This window comes from Spea bombifrons, chromosome 1 (assembly GCF_027358695.1).
Source record: "Spea bombifrons isolate aSpeBom1 chromosome 1, aSpeBom1.2.pri, whole genome shotgun sequence".
Lineage (NCBI taxonomy): Eukaryota > Metazoa > Chordata > Amphibia > Anura > Pelobatidae > Spea > Spea bombifrons.
In genome coordinates, this window is record NC_071087.1 from 114,270,673 (window position 1) to 114,291,849 (window position 21,177).

Below are 21,177 nucleotides of genomic sequence, written 5' to 3' on the forward strand. Positions count from 1 at the left end.
GAAGGCGCGCGAGCGCTGAAGCAGGACGCCGTGTACCAGGAGGTCTGCCTCTCTTGCGCGGCACTTCAGAGGACGGCGGCGGAAGTGGCTGTGCGGTGGAGGGGGGGTCTCCCTCTCCCCCGTGGCGGCTGCTGCGGTGGTGGCCGTGCGTTGGGGGGGTCTCCCTCTCCTTCGTGGCGGCTGCTGCGCAGATGGCCGTGCGTTGGAGGGGGGTCTCCCTCTCCTTCGTGGCAGCTGCTGTGGAGGTCCGCGTGCATTGGAGGGTGGTCTCCCTCTCCTACGCGGCGGCTGTTGCGGCAACGTGGGAGCCGAGGACAGGTGAGTAACAGTTACATATTAATTTGGTCTGTTACAGTACTTCATTAATAAAATCCAAGTATTAATAGGGTCATGCATATTAAATGCATTGTTTTGATAGCTCTTATAACTAAATTACATATTTACACATGAAGTTTTGGATATATAAATAATGGAAGAAGAGCTGTCAGTATAAAATGTAAGCTTTATTTTTCTTCAAGCATATAATAGTAAGGAGTATACTCACAAGCACATGAGTTATGGTGGCTCAGCTATGCCACCTGGCATTGAGTGTAGGAGGTGTGTGTTAAAACATTGCGAAGAGCCCTGTTTGTCCTAGTTTTCTCTGTTGGAGCCGTACAAGGCAAAATGCTCAGTATCTTCCAAACATAAAAGTGTTTAGTCTTACAATTACAAATATTTCAATAAATACCAACTGATCTGCGAGTTTATTATGGAAATCCTGAAACTCTTCTGCAGTTATTCCAGCTCATTGGTCAATTTTTCAGCTCATAGAACTTGAAGATCATCACCTAATCGTATGATTCTATTACAATTAGAATGGAAAATAAGGTTTAGTATCAATTGAAGTGGTCTGATTTCTAATACAGAGAAAAGTAAAAGTGTTTGACCAGAACGAATGTTAATTAATTTTGTTGAAATTATGTTTTGTTATTATAATGAATTCATTTTTCAGTTGGTTGTTTAGGTAGAGCAGAAGACCATGTTGATTAGACATACATCAGAATCACCTTCATAATAATCCATAAACTATTTTGAGGAGATAAAGGGGTCACAATTATCCACACATAATGAGTGACCATTTCAGCTTCCATTAATGAGTAGTTACTCTGCTGTTCTTCGGTAGAGAGAGGTCCAAGTTGTTATGTGACCTACTACTTGTTATGCCTTGTTTGTGTGTTGTACAGCACTGCAGAATATGATGGTGCTATGTAAATCAATAATAATAATATAGTAATTGAACATTGTGATGAACGAAATGAGTGTTTAATTGTTTGGTTAATATACAGTTGAGTCCAGAATAGGTATAGATATTTTTCTAAAAAGTGGTTTAGTTGTTGCATGTACAATATTCATTTTTGTAGTTAATCTTTGTAATTAAAAAAGTTTAAACATTGACTAATTCATACTTTATATTCCATACAATGTAATTCTCTCAAGTTATATTGTCAGCCTTAAAACATGTGATCATAGTTACCTTTTATATTAAAAGTTTTTCTTACAGCTAGTCTGCTACTTATCATTAATACTGAGAACAAAGATCCTCTGATGTAGTAAACACACATTATCAGCCACATTACTTGTGTGATAGGATATGTCTTATTTAAGTAGCACTTCACTAAATGATTTCACAGTATATTCTTAACAACAAAATGTGCAGAATTTGTAATGCCGACTTTACAAGGTGTCAGGATGCCTTTTTTCTGAATTACTCTATTTAACTGAAGAACTCTTTTTCTCCCCTTTCTATAAATCCTCATTAACCATTAACGGCTGGCTTTGAGAAGCCAGGGTGGGTTTTTTTTGCAAGCTTTGGGACATCACATCATTGGATTATTAATGAAAACAAAGTACGGTATTTCAAATAATAAACATAGTAAATGCCAAATAATAATTATAATGCTACATTTTCCTTTGTTGCTTTCACATTGGTTACACTACTTAAAAGACAGCAGAAAACCATTCATGATAATTCTGAATTTGGTAATACATTTCTATTATTTCCTGCATGCCAGTGGGTGGAAAAAGCAACAATAGAACAAAAAGGAAAAAAAAAAAAGAATATAACTCTAATTCAGGCAAGAACAAGCAATGTTCCTAGTTAAAGGAAAAATATTTTGTATTGTTTACTTATTAAGTTCTTGAGAAGCAAGTGTCCTAATGCATTGATAAGTTACTGTTCCTCTGATGGTGGGCTGGGAGCAGTTCATGTAATAAAATAATAAAAAGGTCTCCTAAAAAGCAAAACAGAAATATTTAGCCACATATTCATATATTTTGTATTTTCTATACTGCACACTCTGTGTCTTACATTTACTGCATTATATAGCTGTTTGCTACTTAAGGATTTAGTCCACGAAACTTCCTTGAAAATGATGTCATCTAAGAACAACAAATTCTATTTAACAAGAAATGACTATTTAACTAGTTGGATAATTTTGCTCATTTCTCTGTAACCCAAAAGGTTAAAGTCAAGGAAATCCAAGCATAGATTTTAATGTCAGATGATGTATGAGCCAAGGCTCTAGAATATATGTTCTTGTCCTCTTTGAACATGAACATTTAGAATAAAAATCTAAATCTGACAGCAGATAAAGAGCACTTGACCATTTTCCAAACTGTTAAACCTCAGACCTTCTCTGACACATTGATTTTTTTTGTTCTTTATTCATCTGATATGTTTGAATTTCCTATGCAATAGCTGGAGAATTCAAAACGATTTATCTTAACCATGCATAGTATTTATTAATTTCTCTATATATAGAACAATTTAATCAAACATTTAGTATTTATAAAATATTTGTCTCCAGCTCATTGTTGGTAGCACTCAAAGGTAGGTGCTTGAGGGCCCTGTTCTCTTGACACAGATTTATACATGTTCCTTGTAAATGTTCCTTGTAAATGTTTTGTTATCCCATATTATATGTTTTCATGAGATTAAAACGTTTGCAAAAATAAATATCATCCCTTTACTTCTTTTTCCCCCCTAATATCTATTAATATATCCAGTGTTAATTTAAGCAGGGTCATAATTGGCATTTTGGTATTTTATTACCTAAAACACATCACAATGTTTAAGTTTGTGTGGGTAAAACCATTATATCCACATTATTGCACATGGTGCATCAGTGGTCAAGCAGGGAAGTCTATACAACACTGTTTGATGGCCCAAAGTTACCTGGCCATGCCAGGTGTTTTAGGACTGTACCATTTTTTTTGCATTTCTTTTACAGATTACCGATTTAACCACTGAACTGTCCGACGAACGGTTTAAAGGGGAAGTGGCGTGCCAAGTTTTAGAAGCAGAACGAGCTGAAAGGCTTAAACTATCACGAGAGATTAAGGAGATGCAGGTAAGTGTCAAACATGGCTAATAAGTAACTTTAAGTGAAAGGTAGTTAGGAAACACTTTTGCTCTTTCATGTAATCTTGTAGCGGGGCTTTGTATGCAGTTTTGATATATAAAATATTTCATGGAAAAAACTGTGTTGATAAACTGAGCAACAAACGGCAATAAAAGTAAGTAAAAGTAAGTTAATAGTTACAAACTGTAAGAAGCATTAGAGCCCCATTGCTAATAGATCAGAACCAAAGTATAATTAAAGAAATTAACAAAAAGCCGCTATGGGATTGCTAAACATTATAGAACTGTTGTATCTATCTATTATCTTTTTCTGCCAGAAACCTATATTGTCTTGATTAAGGAAAAACTATCTTGTTCATTAGGGCAAGTATGAGCTCATTCAGAACAACCTGGAGACTGTTTCAAAGCAGCTAGAAGAAGCCCAGCAGCAAATCCAGCTCCGAGAACTAAACACGGGCATTTCGGGAGGAGGTAAAGAAATATCACATTAGTCCTCTAAACTATTCTGAGATCTAGCACACTAGGCTATGTTGCTAGTCTAGGTGTCTGACATTTACTGCAATTACAATCATTTTTGGTATACATTCTGTGTAAGTAATTTTAAACACGTATAATGCATGCTTGTCAAATACTGTAATTATACTGTATATATATATATATATATATATATAATGTAATTGTTGTACTCATGTTACAATATAAGGCAGGTTAAACCATACTAAATTTGGTTACAAGGGGTTTAAATTTGAATAAAATGTATCGGCACAATATCCCTAATGTGAAAAAAAATATTTGCAGCTAATTCAGACACTCCACGGTTCTAGACAACTCCCTAAACAATGCATTTATAAGAAGGTAGTGTGTACTATCATATACATTAATTTAACCTGCAGTTCTGCCGTCATTGAGTAGGTCATTGAGAAAGTAGGTCATTGAGAAAGCAAATTTGGTAAAAATTTGACTTTTACTGGCAAACTGAAATATAATAGATTGAATGAATCTTCTAAATGTTGTATGATTACGTACGTTTTGCTTGTGTTTTGCAGCAGATGAGTGGCAGATACGTTTCGACTGCGCCCAAACAGAAATCGATTTTTTGAGAAAAAGACTGACACAATTTGAAGAAAGACTGGAGTCTGAGAAAACCTACAGAAAGGAACTGGAGGAGAAGGTAAGCATGGATCTAGAACAAAAGCCATCTTTAAAAAAATCTCTGAGTAGAACCTTTGTTTCTGAAATTATACTTCATATATAATTATATAGACAGATGTACAAAGCTGCAGGTTAAGCCAAGGAGTGACACATCCATGATGGAGAGGCAACTGGAGCCCATTTTATGCTCTTTTCTATTCATGTTCTTTCCTATTCGCACCCTGTGAGATCCTGGCAAGTTTGTGACGTGCCTCTGATACATTTTTTAATGTTCATCACGCAGTCCGAGAATACATAGATAAAGCGGTGTCTTGTGCAGAGCGTTTTGCAGTTCAATGTGAGCGCTGATTGAAAAACTGACTATAATGTTACTGGTATATAATAAAGTACCAGCTAACACCATCTCAGTATGATCCAAACAACAAAATGTCTTAAAACCTGCAGGGTCCAATTTTTTTTTCTGGATATTTCTAACGCATTTCATGATTTCAAAGATTTCATGCAAAATAGCGTTGTCAGACTTGGCATGGACGTATGTCCTTATTAATGCAGATTGAACCCAATAAAATCTGATGCCATTAATCGTGTCTTTATGCAGAATTCTCAGTATGAGTTTTTGCACACATCATGTTTCTCATTGAAATTTCTTCCGGAAGATAAATCTCACACGACAGACACAGAAGCGGTTGCCGAGATAGTGGGTAGCAAATGTTCTGCAAGGTCTCATAGACCAGTAGAGTTTACTGTCTCCTTAGGCTTGAGCTCATTAATGTTTTTACTTCATTTCTAATACGACTATGCTACCCAGTACAGCCTGCAAACATAAAAAATACAACTTTATGGGACGTGCTGACACGCGGTACTTAGTCATGTGCATCCCAGCTGGCACAATACCCAAACAAAAGGTCACACGCATTAAAAAGACAAAGGCATCTGAAAGAAGAAGAAAACAAGAGGTCTATAATCTTGTAAGCCGGTTTGAAAAGCAGCGGTGTTGAACATTAACAGCACCTGTGATGACAGATTATGGGTTATTGGCGTAATGTGTACAAGTGAAAAATTGAAAGGCAATATCCACTTCTTTTTCCTCGTGATGGCCGTAAAAGAATGGCTAGAATACTGTACATGCCCTATAGGGAATCTGAACATGGCTTCAGATGAGTTGAAACCGTGGATATAGCTGAACCAAAACACACCGTTGACGGTTTTATTAAAGGTTACCAAATTGAGTCCCTGAGAGAGAAAAAGAGTAACCGTCTAGTGTCTGCATCTGACACAAAAAGAAGCCTCCTGTTAAGGATTTCGTTTAAACCATAGTAATAACTAAAAAAAAATCACCGCCGTTTCCTATAAGTATAAGCTGGATTTTTAGGTCTGATTGTCTCCTGTCCTCAGGCTGATGGTAAACCACAGAGACAGCCGTTGTTAAAATGTTACAAAAGAAATTTATATATTGAACTAAAGCTTCTCCTTCCTAAAATGAACCCTCTGATTACTGAGTTTAGCTAGTACGGTATATAGTTGAGCCTATTTGTGCATGTGTGTGCTTTTTGTAGTAGTTAAGTGGGTGAATTTGGGGTTGTCTTACTATTGGATAATTTATATATATATATATATATATATATATTTTTTTTTTTTTTTATAGTGGAACTAGGGATATGAGTTTGGTGGGCTTGGTAGGCGGATAGTTTAGGGGTCGATTTTAGAGCACTTAGTGTTAGGTGGGGAGAAAAAAATCTTTGTTGCTAAATATCGTACAAGGCTGTAGAATATAAATCAATAACTATTAAAATATAAAATATTTTTTTTGTGAGAAACATTGAAGGGAGATAAATTCAGGAACCCGTCACATATGTTCAATTATTTGTTTAAAAACAAATTATACTAAAGAAAGTCGTACTTGCAAAGGTCCCTCTCCAGCGTCCTGTGATGGGGGCCGGATAAATCACTGTGTGCCATAGGCAGTTGCTTATTCCGCTTTAATAGTAACCTCTGGAGCGACCCATCGCCTTTATTCAGTCATATGATTTAAATTCTGTGCAGGCAATTAGATGATTTTACAATTTCACATTAATTACCCTTGTATATTGTGCCTGTGTATGAATGAAATAAAATACAAACTAATTAAAACACGAGCGGCCATACCTCAATAAGGGTCCAGATAGCCAAATCCCATACCTGATGATGATGCTGTCAAGGAAAGAGAACAATATACTGCGAATGTTACTAATCTGTTGTTTGAAGATAAGTGTAAAGGGCTTAATAGCTTATTTAGTTTGACTCTTAACAGTAGCAGATTGTAACCGGGGTACTGTTTAATTGTTTACAGTTCAACAACAAACCTTTTAAATATTTAATGCCAAATGCCATATCCTTCAAATAAAAAAAAAGAAGCAGATTTACTTATTAGGAGCCTGGAATCCATTGCCAAGACCATTATAACTTCATTTTAATTCTTACCTAGAGAACTGCAAACTTCAAACTCTAGCAATAAAACCTTTAAGTGAGGTCAGTTCCCCCAGTGTAAAAAAAAGACTGATCTCTGGGCATTAAAGTATAATTAAAATGCAACTTTTTTTTCATACATGGTGTGAAAGAAAGCATCCCTTTTGATTTCAAATGCTCATTGTCTAATTACAGGCCTCATTAACTCAACATTTTGCTTATTTAATGCAACTTCATAATGACTGTAGTTTTTCATTTTCACCAGACGGACGAACCGGATGACCCCGAATGTTCATACACTCGTAGCTCTATTTTATTTCAAATTAGCATAGCTTTTCCGCCATGCATATTTCCATCTTAACGTCTCATCAGTAAACATAGTCTTTCTTACTGTTCCTTTCCTTGCATCCTTTCCTTCGCATTAGTTTGCCCCTGGACGATCTATTGTCCCTCACCAAACACTACTTAGAGAGTGCTTTAATATGCATATGCACGTTTTACTTTTCCCATGTTACCATAGCACTTATGGAAGCTGCCAGTGCAGTCTAAATTGTTTTGGCCCACTCTGGGAGTTAAAGGGGTTATGTAACATGACACTAGGTTCGAGCGGGGCTGAAGACTCCATGCAAGGTAACTTGATATGTGTATGTTATAGAGTACATGTAAGACCAAGGAAGGGTAGGTACCATACCTGGGAACTTTCTGGCTCTGGCTATCTGGAGACTTACATTGGTCGGCAGTCCTACTGATATTGTGGGTGGCCCCACTGACGTCGTGGGACACATGAGGTTGTTAATGGGGAAGTGGGAGAGGAGTAGGGTGTGCAACAACACCTCTCCTGGGACACAGAGTTTCCCTGTACTGCCTCGGGGGAAGCGGCGCTTCACCCAGGTATGGCAAGCACCAGGAGCTTTACTGCTATCCCTGCTTCCACAAGATGTCAGCCCTCAATCCCAAAGCATTTTTAGTCATTTTAGAAACTGCAAATTGACAGCGGATAAGAACCATTAGGGCCATCTAGTCTGTCGTTATTCTCCTGTTCTTTGACTGCTTTAAAAGCCTCAAACCTTAATGGTCCTTCACAGGAATAGCCACAAACATTGCTCATGGCAGACATTTTTAAAGTTACTGGATTCGGTGAAGGACACTATCATTTTTTTTTTACTTAAAATAATTTTAAATAGCTTTCCTAGATTAAAATGTGTTAGAATGAATCTTTCTATTCTCTATACAATACAGAAATAGTAATGTTTAGACTGTAGAGATATACATACAGTATTTACTCTTGTCCTTATATTTGCCCATACACATACACACCATACACATTCACACTTGGCCTTACAACCAAATATTCTAGCATGCACTAGCCCTAACATGCACACACTTACTTGTCCTAACACAGACACACTTGCCCTAACATACAAACTTTCCTTCACACAAAAGTTTTCAAACCAAACACACACACACTTTCACATGTTCACCAAACATGTTCACACATTAGAGGGGCAAAGCACAGTGATGGACACCACAAATGGTGGTGATGGATACCAGTGTCTGTGAACGGATACCTTGCCTACACATGGTCCTTGATCTTGTCTTATTCTATTCCATGCATGTTTAAATTCCCTCACTGTACTAACATTTACCACTTCTGCTGAAAGAATTGTTCCAGTTTAGGCCATAGAAGCAGTATTTCTGAATAAACTTACAGTGCCATTTTAGCAGCATCTGAAGGAGAACAGAAATCAACTGAACTTCAGAGGAATTTTAGTTTGTCATAAAAAAATTATTTTACAAGTTGAAGGAGTCTGTAAAGAACTTGGTATAAAGAACTGGAAGACTACATGTTGCATATCAGCTAGGATTTAAAAGCCTCATTTTCAGTGTGGTGTTAACCCTTTGAATGATAGAGAATTGTAGTCCATTAATATTATATGTAATTTTCTAAGCTGTTGCTCAGTGGGTTAAAAAACGAATTTCTATCAAAACAGTATGTTCGATAATTGAAATAAGATTACATTTTGGAATAATAAATTCAATTATTTAACAACCATTGTGATTCTGTATTATATTGTAAGTCATTATTGCAGTGTGCCTTTTCCATTTGTCTTTTTTTTTCTATAGATAGCTCACTGTTTAATGCTCATCAAATGGTTTTATGCAAAACAGAATAACGCATATACAGAATCAAATGCATGAGCTCTTTCTAAGATTTATAGATTGCGATGACAATATCCTATTGGAACCTGGCAGTGGTTTTTGAATGCATAAAATCCAGTTATTTCCATAATCATTGCCTTGGCTGGTGACTGATTTATAAAGGAGGTTTTCTTGTGCTTGTTTCCATCACAGATGGCAATAAAGCTAAAGAAAAAGAATAGTACAGTTGCTTTGGGGTTATCTGTCCATTAAAAAGCAATTCAGCCTGTAAAAATGTGTGCTACAGAGCATAAATTGTGGCCTAAAATTGCAGGTGTCATTTTCCTACTATGTCTTGCCTCCACAGATCAGTGATTTGCAAGGTGCGTATGAAAATGCCAGGCGGACTGCTCAACAGGCAACGAGAAAGTGCAAACATGTGACCTCTGACCTGGAGGACACCAGGGTACTAATGGAAAACCAGCAGATCCGAAACCACGAACTGGAGAAAAGACAGAGGAAGTAAGGGGCATGGCATAGATAAACCTTTCAGAAATGTGCCTGGTGCTTCTGCTGCCCTTTACTAATAGCGCACGTATCGTGTATTTAGGTATTATATTGCAGGCGCAGCCAGAGTGCTATGTGAGCTGTAGAGAGGAGTGCGCTTAGAGCCAGAAAGCTCAGCACCGCAGCTCTGTATTATTGAGGCATTCTTAGTAAATAAGAACTGCAGTGTATGGAGTAGGACACACCCAATTAGTACGGATTTTGTTGGAGCCTCTACAAGAAAACTTGTATTGCTGTACTGGTCCTAGAAAGGATGGATGGTGAAACATTGGGCCTGGCATGTTAAGGCTAGTGGCTGATAAATGACATGCATGCATCCTCCGGCTCGATATGGTCTACCGCATGCTATACTCTTACACTGTTGCAGTCTGTGGCAACTTCTCTAGATTGTAAACTCCTTTGAGCAGGGCCCTCCTCACCTGTTGTTTCTGAATTGTTTCTACGGAATTTGATGGCGCTATATAAAACAATAAATAATACTAAAAATAACTTGCATAAAGCAGGTGGCTATAATCTAAAGGACGGAGACAGCTGCTCAAGCGGCAATAAGTACATGAGAAGCACCATGGGACACCAGCCCGATGAAAGTTACCTACTGGCACTCAGCGATTATTGATTCACCACTTCTGCTTAAAAACCAGATCAGCAGTGTTTCCATGGCTTCACACAATTTGTATTATAACAATAATTTTTTAAAAAAAAATCGGCCACCAAAGACATGAAAATACTGCCTGGCACATTTCGAGCCCCAGGCGCTTAAACATAGACTAGAAAATGTGACCAATGGCCAATCCAGCCATGGCCAACATGGTCATTGAACAACAAGAGCATGTTAAGTTTTAAGATCCTAGCTCTAGGTCAGCCAGCATGAGAAGTTACCAGGAGACCTAATCTTTCTTTTTTGATTTCAAGGTCCATATGTCAATGTCATTAAAGAATGAATACTTATGAAGAGCATGGAAGGAATTGCAGGAATTTTAATATGTTAAAGCTACTAATTAGCCATAGGAGTATATAACAGAATGTAGCATGACTGCAGCAATTAAGCAGTCAGCCTTATGTGTCCCTCCTTGCATGCTATTCTCTTTTCAGATGTACTCAGTGTTAAAATATAATATACTGTACCTTATAACCAGTTAAACGGGGGACCAATAAATGAGTTTCAATATGACAGGATTGATCAATATGCAGTTTACATCAAGGCACAATGAACTATATGGTAATTTCGAAATTATAACCTTTGAGGTTGTGGCAGTACAGATACTCACAGTACATTGACTGTCTATTATCTCTACCTTAATGCTTATTCATTAAACATGCAAAGTTAAAATAAATACATAAAAAAATGTGATCAATGCATTTGGAAGGAATTTGACTGGCATAATGCCATCAAAAATGTTTCTTTTTAAAGTGCACGTAGAATTTCTTAATGATAGATACCCTTAGTCAGAACACTATATTCAGACAATTCACTCTAAACCACGTTCCGGTAAACCTTCTAATATTGTGAATTTCTGTTAAATCCTGATATAGTCCCTGGTCCCTTGTTTCTAAAATTGATTGTGTAAGGAGGGACGCAAGAAAGAGCAACGGCTGAATAAAGAAAGTCTGCTTTAAACATTAAATTGTTTTATTTTATATTATGTCTCATATTTCCAGGTAAAGGTTGGTAGAGATAACTGCAACGGTGTTAGGTATTCGTAACATTGCTTTAGGGAGGTTCTGCAGGATTAAATGTGAGCACTGTTCTTTTGAATAGAAATGACTAATTTCCATGATTTTGTCACTTTTCACAGCAATGTATGATTCATGATTTAAGCATTTTGCCAACTAGGGACATTTTATCATGCTTTATAGTGACAGAAGTGAAATGTCACCCTCCAAACATTTGGAAAGTAACTTACCAAGTTAATGATATTGCTTTAGCCTGCTACTTTAATTTCTGCACATCTAATCTTTCTGTAACATTTGTCTGAAGCGCTGATCCCATTCTAGCCCTCCAGGAGAAAATTAGGTAATTGAATGCTTTCTTGTGCAGGTTCGATATGCAGTTAGCTCAGGCGATCGGAGAAGCAGCTTTTGAGAAGAGCTTGCGTGAGAAGGTGACACAGGAAAATACATCCTGCCTCTGGGAATTAGGTAAACTCCGGCAAAATTTACAGGTGAGATCACTGGAAAAATTTCAAGTAGGTCAAAGAAACATAACAACAAAATTGTAATATCCATTTATAATGTCCATTCGATATAAACCTCAGCTACATAATCCCTGTGATATATTCAGGTTCACAAAAACCCCATGCCTATTCAAATGAATGCTACATTTTCAAAACCTTTATTTTTATAAACCACATCAATTTGCATTAAATGCAGTGTTCATCAGTATACTTGTATGATTTGTTTTTTAAACATATTATTATATTATTAAAAAGTCACAGATATCTGAAAATGGAAACTTTTTGTTCAGAGTGAAGTTTCCAACAATTAGATACCAATTGGGTCCTGTTGTTACGTTCTATAATACTAAAGGTGCTTATTTTGGGAGATTATTTTGGGTATTATAGTGCTTTGATAGAGATTGGCCCATTGGCATGCCAGGGAACTGGTGATTGTATGTAAAAGTAAAGGATGAACAGCATGTCCTAAAAAGGTTTGAAGTATTGCATATAAATGTCTTCCAAAGAGCTACAAATTGGTACATAACTAAATACAGGAGATTATTCATTTAGTTACATTCAGATAAATTATTTTCTTGCCCTACATATTATACAATATGATGGCCAACTTTGACCAATGACAGCTTCAGTTTTTGGCTTGATGATATAACCCTTAGTCTAATAACATGTTGAGTGTTAGGTATATTACAAATTAACAGGTTAAACTGTTGGGAAACAAATCAATTAATCCACTACCACGCTTCTCCCCTATTCTTAAATCATAAGTATAAGTTACCAATTTTATTTAATGCATTTGCAATTCCACTTTTTTTTTTCACAAACCCTAGTTTCACATGTGGTTAATGAAATGGCTTTTTATTCACATGTCTATTTTGTATATATATAACAGATTTTTCAGCCCATGAGGTTATTCTCAGATTGTACAGAAATACTTCTCAGCTTGTATGGAAATTAATCCTCTAATTCTTAAATGAAGGAAAAGCGTATAGGATCTTACTGTGCTAAGGCTGCGTTGGTCATGTATACACGTTTTATTTCATTCTTTGGAATATGATTTAGTAAAAGAAGTGTATACAGTATTATTGTTAAATGCACAAAAATGTTTTATCGGCTTTTCAGGCAGTCAAATATCATTGATCTTAGTGACAATCTGCATGTAACAGCGTATTTTAGCGAATACGCAGGTCTGGGGCCACATTGAGCAATTTGGCTCAATAAGCTATTTTATTTTTTTAAAGTCTATGTACATGATCCAATTTTATGCGAAGCCCAAAAAAACATGACAAACTATGACATATGAGGTGTTTCTGAATCACGACAATCACCTAAATCTCTAGATTTTTTCATTGGAACTGGCTATGAGACTTCGCACAAGTCACAAAACGAGGAGGGACCCACAACAAAACAAACTAAAATGAAGCAAAGAGCTTTGACTTTTCATTCTAATTTCACTCACAGTCTCATTCACTCTCTCTCATGCTCTCTTGTAATGTTACCCTACCTTCTCTGTGACTGCTTTTGTGTCCCTGCTTCCATGCTGCGCGGCTCCGCTTCTCATCTTCTCCAAAAAGCCTTTGTTGTTCGTCCACTTCTTTGTGGACAACCTCGAAGTGATTGTAGGATCGGGGGAGATGATGTGCCCGGAAGCTCCACCATTTTATGAAAGTTTACTAGGAGGTTATTTGAGGCAAAAGAGCGGACCCACCTTGCACACCCTCTCCCTGTTTCTCCAATCGGGGGAGAGGATGTACCCGGAAGCGTCGTCATTTTACGAAAGTTCACCTGTCTCATTGTCCAGGCGGAAGTGAGCAAAGAACAAAGTATTTTTGGAGCAGAGGAAGAATACAGACGAACAAGAAGATGCAAGATTAGAAGCAGAGATGTGCGGCAGAAAGACATGTACATAGAAACAGTGGATGTAGGGACACATTCCGAGAGAGGGTGAATGAGAGTGGGAGAGACTGAATGAGTTTGAATGACGACAAATTGTGATTTCTGAATGTAAACAGCGCCCCCCTATAATATAGCAAAGACCCTTTAGTCCTTAAGTGTAAAAAATCCCCTTAGTTATTAAGAAGTTAAAGACACATGGTACCTGCAAACAGCATCCTATGAAGGCTGTGCCACCCTTGTAACCAGCTGATAGTTGTAAGGGAGGTGGCTGGTCTGTGCATGGCCTGAGGCCAGTGCCGAAGATAAATATGCTACTGCCTCCATGGACAGCAGAAAGGGGTTTATTCACTAAAGGAATAATTGCCTTAAGTGGTTGCAGAACAGTTGTGCTTTTATAGACGAAATACAGAATGCCTAATTCCCGTGTTCAAAAGTGTAATTAAAAATTAAATAAAAAAGTGATAAAAAAGTAGTAAAAATGTGATATACTTCCCTAATGACCACAGCAGCCCAAAAGACACTCTTCCTCAGGGTGCAAATATACAGATAAGCAAATAGTTGGGGTGCAGGTAACCCACTCGCTTCACTATTCATCCCAAAGGTCAAACTTTAGTGAGCTTCTAAATCAGTGAGATTACTCATTATGCCATGCCATCTCAACCCTTCTAGCTAGAGAAACTTGCAAATGTAAAGGAGTTAGAACCGCCAACTCCCTCAGTTTATAAACCCCATAGTGGCCACTTTTAATTTAGGGATTTATAACTGTTGTAGACCAGGTGACCCTACTATGTAAAAGCTTGGTCACTGGTGAGTTTAATACTCAACTGGAGAACCACATCCATCATCTACACAAACATAAATATGCTATGTACTTCTTCACATTTGCGTCTCCAATATTTTATGTGTACTGTTCCAGCTCTCTGGAATTCATTACCTTATTTTGTCAGACTTTCCCCGTCCTGTTCTAACTTAAAACAATCACTAAGAACCCACGTGTCCAGAGAAGCATACAATTTGTCCTTCCATACACCAAACCTGCATTCTAAAAGAAACCATCTATTCTCCCCACACTGGGCCACTGATTTTCCACATCACCCTCACTACAATGAAATCATCCACTTCCAAACACGTCTACGTAATCTTCTGGCGCTCTATAAATAAAATACAATGGAACATGGCTGGATTGTTCTCCCCAAGGAGTGGGGATTAGCACTTAAAATGGAGTCAAGTAAAACTCAGAAGATTAATTAGAAATACTTTAAATAAAATGTCTGCGTCTACATACAATATATAATGCAACTTTAAGTAGTACATACATACACATTCATATGCCGTGTTATACATGAACCTAAATTGGAGACAATCAGGAACATTGATGCTGTCTTGTATTATGGCAGCCTATTGTCCTTATAACAGGTTACATAATCCTTCTTAATAATACCATGCAGATCTCCAAAGCAAATAAAAAGATTATTTTCCCTCTAAGAAGCTATCTCATAAAACCAGAGTTAACTTTGCAACATACATATCTTGTCTAACCAACTTCATAGTTTATTTCGCCTATGGTGGTGATGATAGCTTCTAAAATTCTGCTACTGTTCCTAACCATTATTGAAACTTTATCTTAGGTTTTCCTCTACTATTGTACCTTTTTTCAGCTTCTTTCTCAGAAATGTTTTCTCGTTATGAGGTTTATCTCTAACTCTCTGTTACCCCTCTCTAGTAAGTAAAGAATCTTGTTGAGATGGAAATGTTTGAGAGAGGGCAACTCGGAGGGGTTTATTGACTAATGCATAACACTGAGTGAGCTTATTATGCAAGAATGGGGGTATACTTATTGTGGAGAGGTTTTTAGAAATTCATCAAAAATATTTTAAAATAAATTATGCAGGATCAGCCAAACTTCTTCATAATGCATAGTGAAGTTTGTGAGTTGAAACTGTAACTTTACCGCAACTCCTACCCTCCCTGAGGGAAGCTGGCACACAACAGGAAAACAATACCATTCGGAAATAAAAATCATTAGAAAACTTTTTTTTTTTCTTTTACGGAGCATCGATAATTGTTTGGCAAACGCAAAGAGCATCTGCTTATTTGACAGAATGAAGGAATGTACAGACTGAAGGAGAAGAGGGAAAAATAAATACTGTTGTGGCTGCCCTTCTATTTTCTGCTGCCTGTGAATTAGCCGGAACATGCCTATAAAACCAAACATGTTAAATACAATCGTGAAATGTCTTTAAATAGAATAAATGAGGCACTGACTGAGCTAGGCTACTGTTGACCTTTTTAGTTACGGTGCCTTTTTTGTAAATCAGTCCAAGTCTCCTAAATCACGGAGCTCCCATTTCCAAAGTCGTGTACTGTATAATTATACCTTGGAAGAATGTTCAAGTTGTCTAGTGACAGGTATAAAAACATGCAGAGCCTGCCCCCCCCCCCGATCAATGTGTCTGCTGCAGCTCTCTGCTGAGTTTATTAACCAATCAAATTCATGTCAGCTGTAAACAAAATTTAGTATTGGGTAAATAGTAAAGGGTTCAATGAAAAGTCTCCAAACTGCTCTGTTATAGAAATACGACTGTTGGCGGAACCCGAGTCAATTAATCTGAATGTTAGGTCATATATAAAGACATTTGTATGTGCACATAACAGTGAAATAGCACCTTGTCGTTCCTACCTAATATATATATATATATATATATATATATATATATACCATAATTCAGTAGATTACAGAAGTACTTCAGATTAACATTGCGAACATTAAAAAAAAACACTGGCCTGTTTAATATATCACAGTACTCAAACAATTTTAATATTCTAATAACTATGGTCAGAGCCATTTCCCATTTATTCTCATTCTCTAAGAGCTTGGATGATCTTCACGTCTTTCATGTTTCTGCTTGAACATTATTACGTTGTTAATGTTTTTTTACCCCCCCCCAATGTAACCATTGCTACAATTTAAATGGGTTGTTTTGAATGGTACAGTTACTCCCTTCACAAATTGAATTGATATAGTGTCTTTAAAATGCCCCATAATAGAAAAAAAACTAGGACAAAATATAGGCTTGGGTAGTCCATAGTTTTAACGCATTGCTCTCCAAATAATAAATATGGCCGGGACCAGTGGTGTTGTGCAATATGATAAATGGTAAACATAAAAGATGAGAAACTAAACTATTTTATTGTAGTGAATTAACTTATTAATAATTCATATCCTTAGATTCTATATTATTATGTACTAGACTCACCATGCCCAAATGATAAGCCCGTTTATAATGGGATATATAAAAATGTATTTTTATAACTAGGTTTTCATCTTTTTTAGTTTAGTGACATAAACAAGGGGAATATAAATATCCATCTGCAATCTAATTAGCGGAAACATTTTTAACAGCAAAAAAATATATATTTGGATGCAAAACTTACTGTTTCATATGCAGTTGTTGTTACATGTGATAGTTTGAATATATTTCAGATGATTTGGGTTGAACTCCTGTGCATTTGGCGAGAAACCATCATCCAATTTGCAGCAGGTGTGCAAATTGAATTTTGCATTATTTACAGTGTATGTATTTCTTTTTAATTGCTTATTTTTTCCTACAGCAAAAAGAGCTGGAAACAAGCAATTTGACAAAGCAGTTGGAGGCGCTAAGAAAGCAAATTCAAGACCTTTCCTGTTCTGGAGGGGTGGATAGCAATTCCGTGTCTTGCCTGAAGAAGAAAGTATGGGACCTAGAATCCAGCGTAGCCGAACAAAATCAACAATTGGCTGAGCAGGAAAACGCTATACAGAAACTTGAGCAGGTAATTGTGTGAGACACCGGTAAAAAAACATTGCTTGACAAATAGAAGGATAAATAATAAAGGACACAACACCCATTAACTAACAATCTTAAGTAAAATGTAATATATTGATTTGAAAAAAGTGTTCCATGTAATTCAAGCTGGATAAAGGTGTGGTGTTTAAACCAAATATAAAAATATATCTCACTGAGGTTCGTCTACTTTAACAGATATTTAATAAGAGACAAAAACACAGTAACATACAATAAATGAGTGACAGCCCAACATACAATGCAACACTTTCCAAGACTAACCTGCAACCTAAAGGTCCAACATAACTCAGCACACCACCGATAACCTCATCCATGCAGGATGGTGGTCAGAGAGAAACTGAACTAAGATTTTGCATTCAACAGGCATATTGAATCACTGTAGGTGTGCCCTCGTTAACATATCAAAAGACATGTAATACAGGAAGAGTTCAACTGGCAAAAACATTGACAACAATACTTATGTCACCACATTCCCCCACTTTATTTTCTCCTGTGTTGCACATTTTCTAAGTATCCCCCCTCTAATGCAGAAAGCCTAGTGGGAGCGAAAAACCCTTTGGGTAAAAATTCAGCCCACCGTCCCTCCGGAATAAATTCCCTCAGCGACATGGGTTTTCCTGCAATGTATTTTATTCTTTTAAATCCATAGAACCATGAAAGAGCTTACAGTTATAATCCTGGACCACCACTTCATTACCATCACTTCATTTAATTTATGCCTATGCTTTGTATAATAAATGTACTGTAATTTGTGGGTCACGGGTATTGTAAAATACATTGCAGGAAAACTCATGTCGCTGAGGGAATTTATTCCGGAGGGACGGTGGGCTGAATTTTTACCTATAAGGTTTTTTTTGCTCCCACTGGGTTTTCTTGCATTTGGGTAGGGGGAAGTATTTAAGATTGTAATGTAAATATGTTGATATATGTATGTTTTAATGTAAAGTGACAGTCCTAGGTCAATTGCAGAAAAACTTACGTCGCTGAGGGAATTTATTCCGGAGGGACGGTGGGCTGAATTTTTACCCAAAGGGTTTTTCGCTCCCACTAGGCTTTCTGCATTAGAGGGGGAATACTTAGAAAATGTGCAACACAAGAGAAAATAAAGTGGGGGAATGTGGTGACATAAGTATTGTGGTCAATGTTTTAGCCAGTTGAACTCTTCCTGTATTACATGTCTTTTGATATGTTAACGAGGGCACACCTACAGTGATTCAATATGCCTGTTGAATGCAAAATCTTAGTTCAGTCTCTCTCTGCCCACCATCCTGCATGGATGGGGTAATCGGTGGTGTGCTGGGTTATGTTGGACCTTTAGGTTGCAGGTTAGTCTTGGAAAGTGTTGCATTGTATGTTGGGCTGTCACTCATTTATTGTATGTTACTGTGTTTTTGTCTCTTATTAAATATCTGTTAAAGTAGACGAACCTTTGTGAGATATAATTTTATATTTGGTTTAAACACCACAAAAGGAAGTAGTATATTTGACAAGTTTCTGACCATCAAGTCTACCCTGTACTGTGTGAGACGTGTAAGCAATTTATTGATGTGAATTTATACATCCCATGTACTGCAGGCTTGATGTAGCGTATGTTAGTGTCATATTGCCCCGAAATAACCATAATCTGGAACTCACTTTATAGATACTATGCAGAATAAGAATTATGCAGGTAGTGATCCATGAACGATCCATGGTGCTACGTGTTTAGTACATGACCGTTCATGTTGTGTCAATAATTCTGCTGTCATAATATGATTGGTGGTATATGCAGCTGCAAAATGCTATTAAAAAATAGATCAGTGTCACTGCTAGGACTGGAATTATAACAGGGAAAGGCATGTTTTATATGCAGGTCACTACAGTCACTACAACTAGATTAACCAGCTGCCCAAAGGGAAAACTACTTAGTGGTTTGTAGTATCTCCAGGTAAATGAGTTGTAAATCATGGAGGGGGGTTTCGGAGATTATTGTGGCACCACGCACCATACCTGGGGCTTCTGTCCAAAGGCTACGTATTTGTACAGGTTCATCCATCAGAATAACTGAATTACTTTAACTTCCTGCACATCTCAGGAGAACTGAATGTTGTCTGCTGATGTAGAAAGGGCTGTACAATGACCGTTATCCTAATATCCTATTAACAGATGCGCCTTAGATTCGAGATGGAAATTGAGCGAATGAAGCAGATGCATCTAAAAGAACTTGAAGATAAAGAAGAGGAATTAGAGGATATTCGTCAATCATGTCAAAGACGGGTATGCTAATGACCATTTCCATAGCTACAATTATTATTAGTAATAATATTCTTTACTATTTATTGATTTATATAGCACCATCATATTTCATACAGTGGACAAACAGGTCATAAAAAGTAGTGCATAACAAAATAACCTGTTTTTACAGAAGGGCTGCTCAAATGAGTTTATAAACTAGAAGATGTTGGGGGTTATATTACACTATTTTTTTACGGTGGACCAACCACATAAATGTATCTTATTGCAAACACTAGTTAAATAATAATATTACTGGATCTAAGCACAGCCTGAGAGCAGGAGAGGGGCTAGATGGTGAGCTAGAGGTAAGGAGTTATCCTGTCAATTAACAGGTGTCCCTAAGAAAAGTGGGTCTTGAGTGCTTAAGCCAAGGAAGGCCATTCCAGAGGATGAGAGCAGCCCTACAGATGTCTTGTAGGGTTGCATGAGGACAAACGAAGATCATTAGATGAGTGGAGAGCGTGTCATACAGGGGGTACTGAAAGCCAATGGATGAAATTAGTTTGTCAAGGGAGGTGAGGGGTGCTAGAACTGAGTTTTGGGGTAAACCCACCAGCTGAGAGGGGAATGGGAGAGGAAAACGGGACGCTGAAGGTGTGATTAGAAAGGTAGGTAGGAAGGAAGCAGAGTATATGAGTGTATGTGATGGAACAGAGTCAATATCAAAAGATTCATGGCGTTTTTACTTCATAGCAATGTGTATTTGACAGAGTTTTACTTGTGCTTAACACTCTATTGTTGGGACCATGTTTAACACTTCTCAGTATCAAAGTAAAGTAATACTGCATCCCTTGCTGATACATCATTCACTTCCTCAAAGGGTTTCAAGAATAAGGAAACAAATAGTACCATAGGCAAAAAAAATCACTCCACATCAGAAACCATTAAAGATAGAGGGTAATTATACACGCAGTATCTAGGATACATATATCTTAATTATGTTATTACTTTGCACATGGTATTAGAAACTAATAATGACTTGTGCTTTATTGATTATTACTTTGTATACAAATTAATGATATTGATTGTTTGATGATAAGTGATCTTCCCTTTTTATTCATTGGTCACTTGACATTTTTATAACCTGTAGGGGTCAGTAATATGATGCATTCATAGAATACAACATTAACAGCAACTTTGGGGTTAATAAATCTGTTGCGTTTTATATCATGAGAGGTGAGGACCCACGCAACCAAAGTGCAAAAATAGCTACGGTACAAGAAAAAAAAACCTAGAGAGCTTCAAATGCCAAGCCATCTGTTTCTTGGTTGTACAAATAGAACCA

The 21,177-nt window shown here is 37.0% G+C and overlaps 1 protein-coding gene across 1 annotated transcript in view; it reads left to right on the top strand.

Moving 5' to 3' along the window:
* The window catches only part of MYO18B (myosin XVIIIB), a 201,322-nt gene that overhangs the window by 99,493 nt on the left and 80,652 nt on the right, over positions 1-21,177 (top strand). The window contains exons 27-33 of the mRNA XM_053469399.1: positions 3,273-3,392; positions 3,766-3,874; positions 4,450-4,574; positions 9,507-9,661; positions 11,745-11,868; positions 17,386-17,586; positions 19,764-19,874. Coding sequence (XP_053325374.1) covers positions 3,273-3,392; positions 3,766-3,874; positions 4,450-4,574; positions 9,507-9,661; positions 11,745-11,868; positions 17,386-17,586; positions 19,764-19,874 — 945 coding nt within the window. The remainder of the gene's footprint in view (positions 1-3,272; positions 3,393-3,765; positions 3,875-4,449; positions 4,575-9,506; positions 9,662-11,744; positions 11,869-17,385; positions 17,587-19,763; positions 19,875-21,177) is intronic.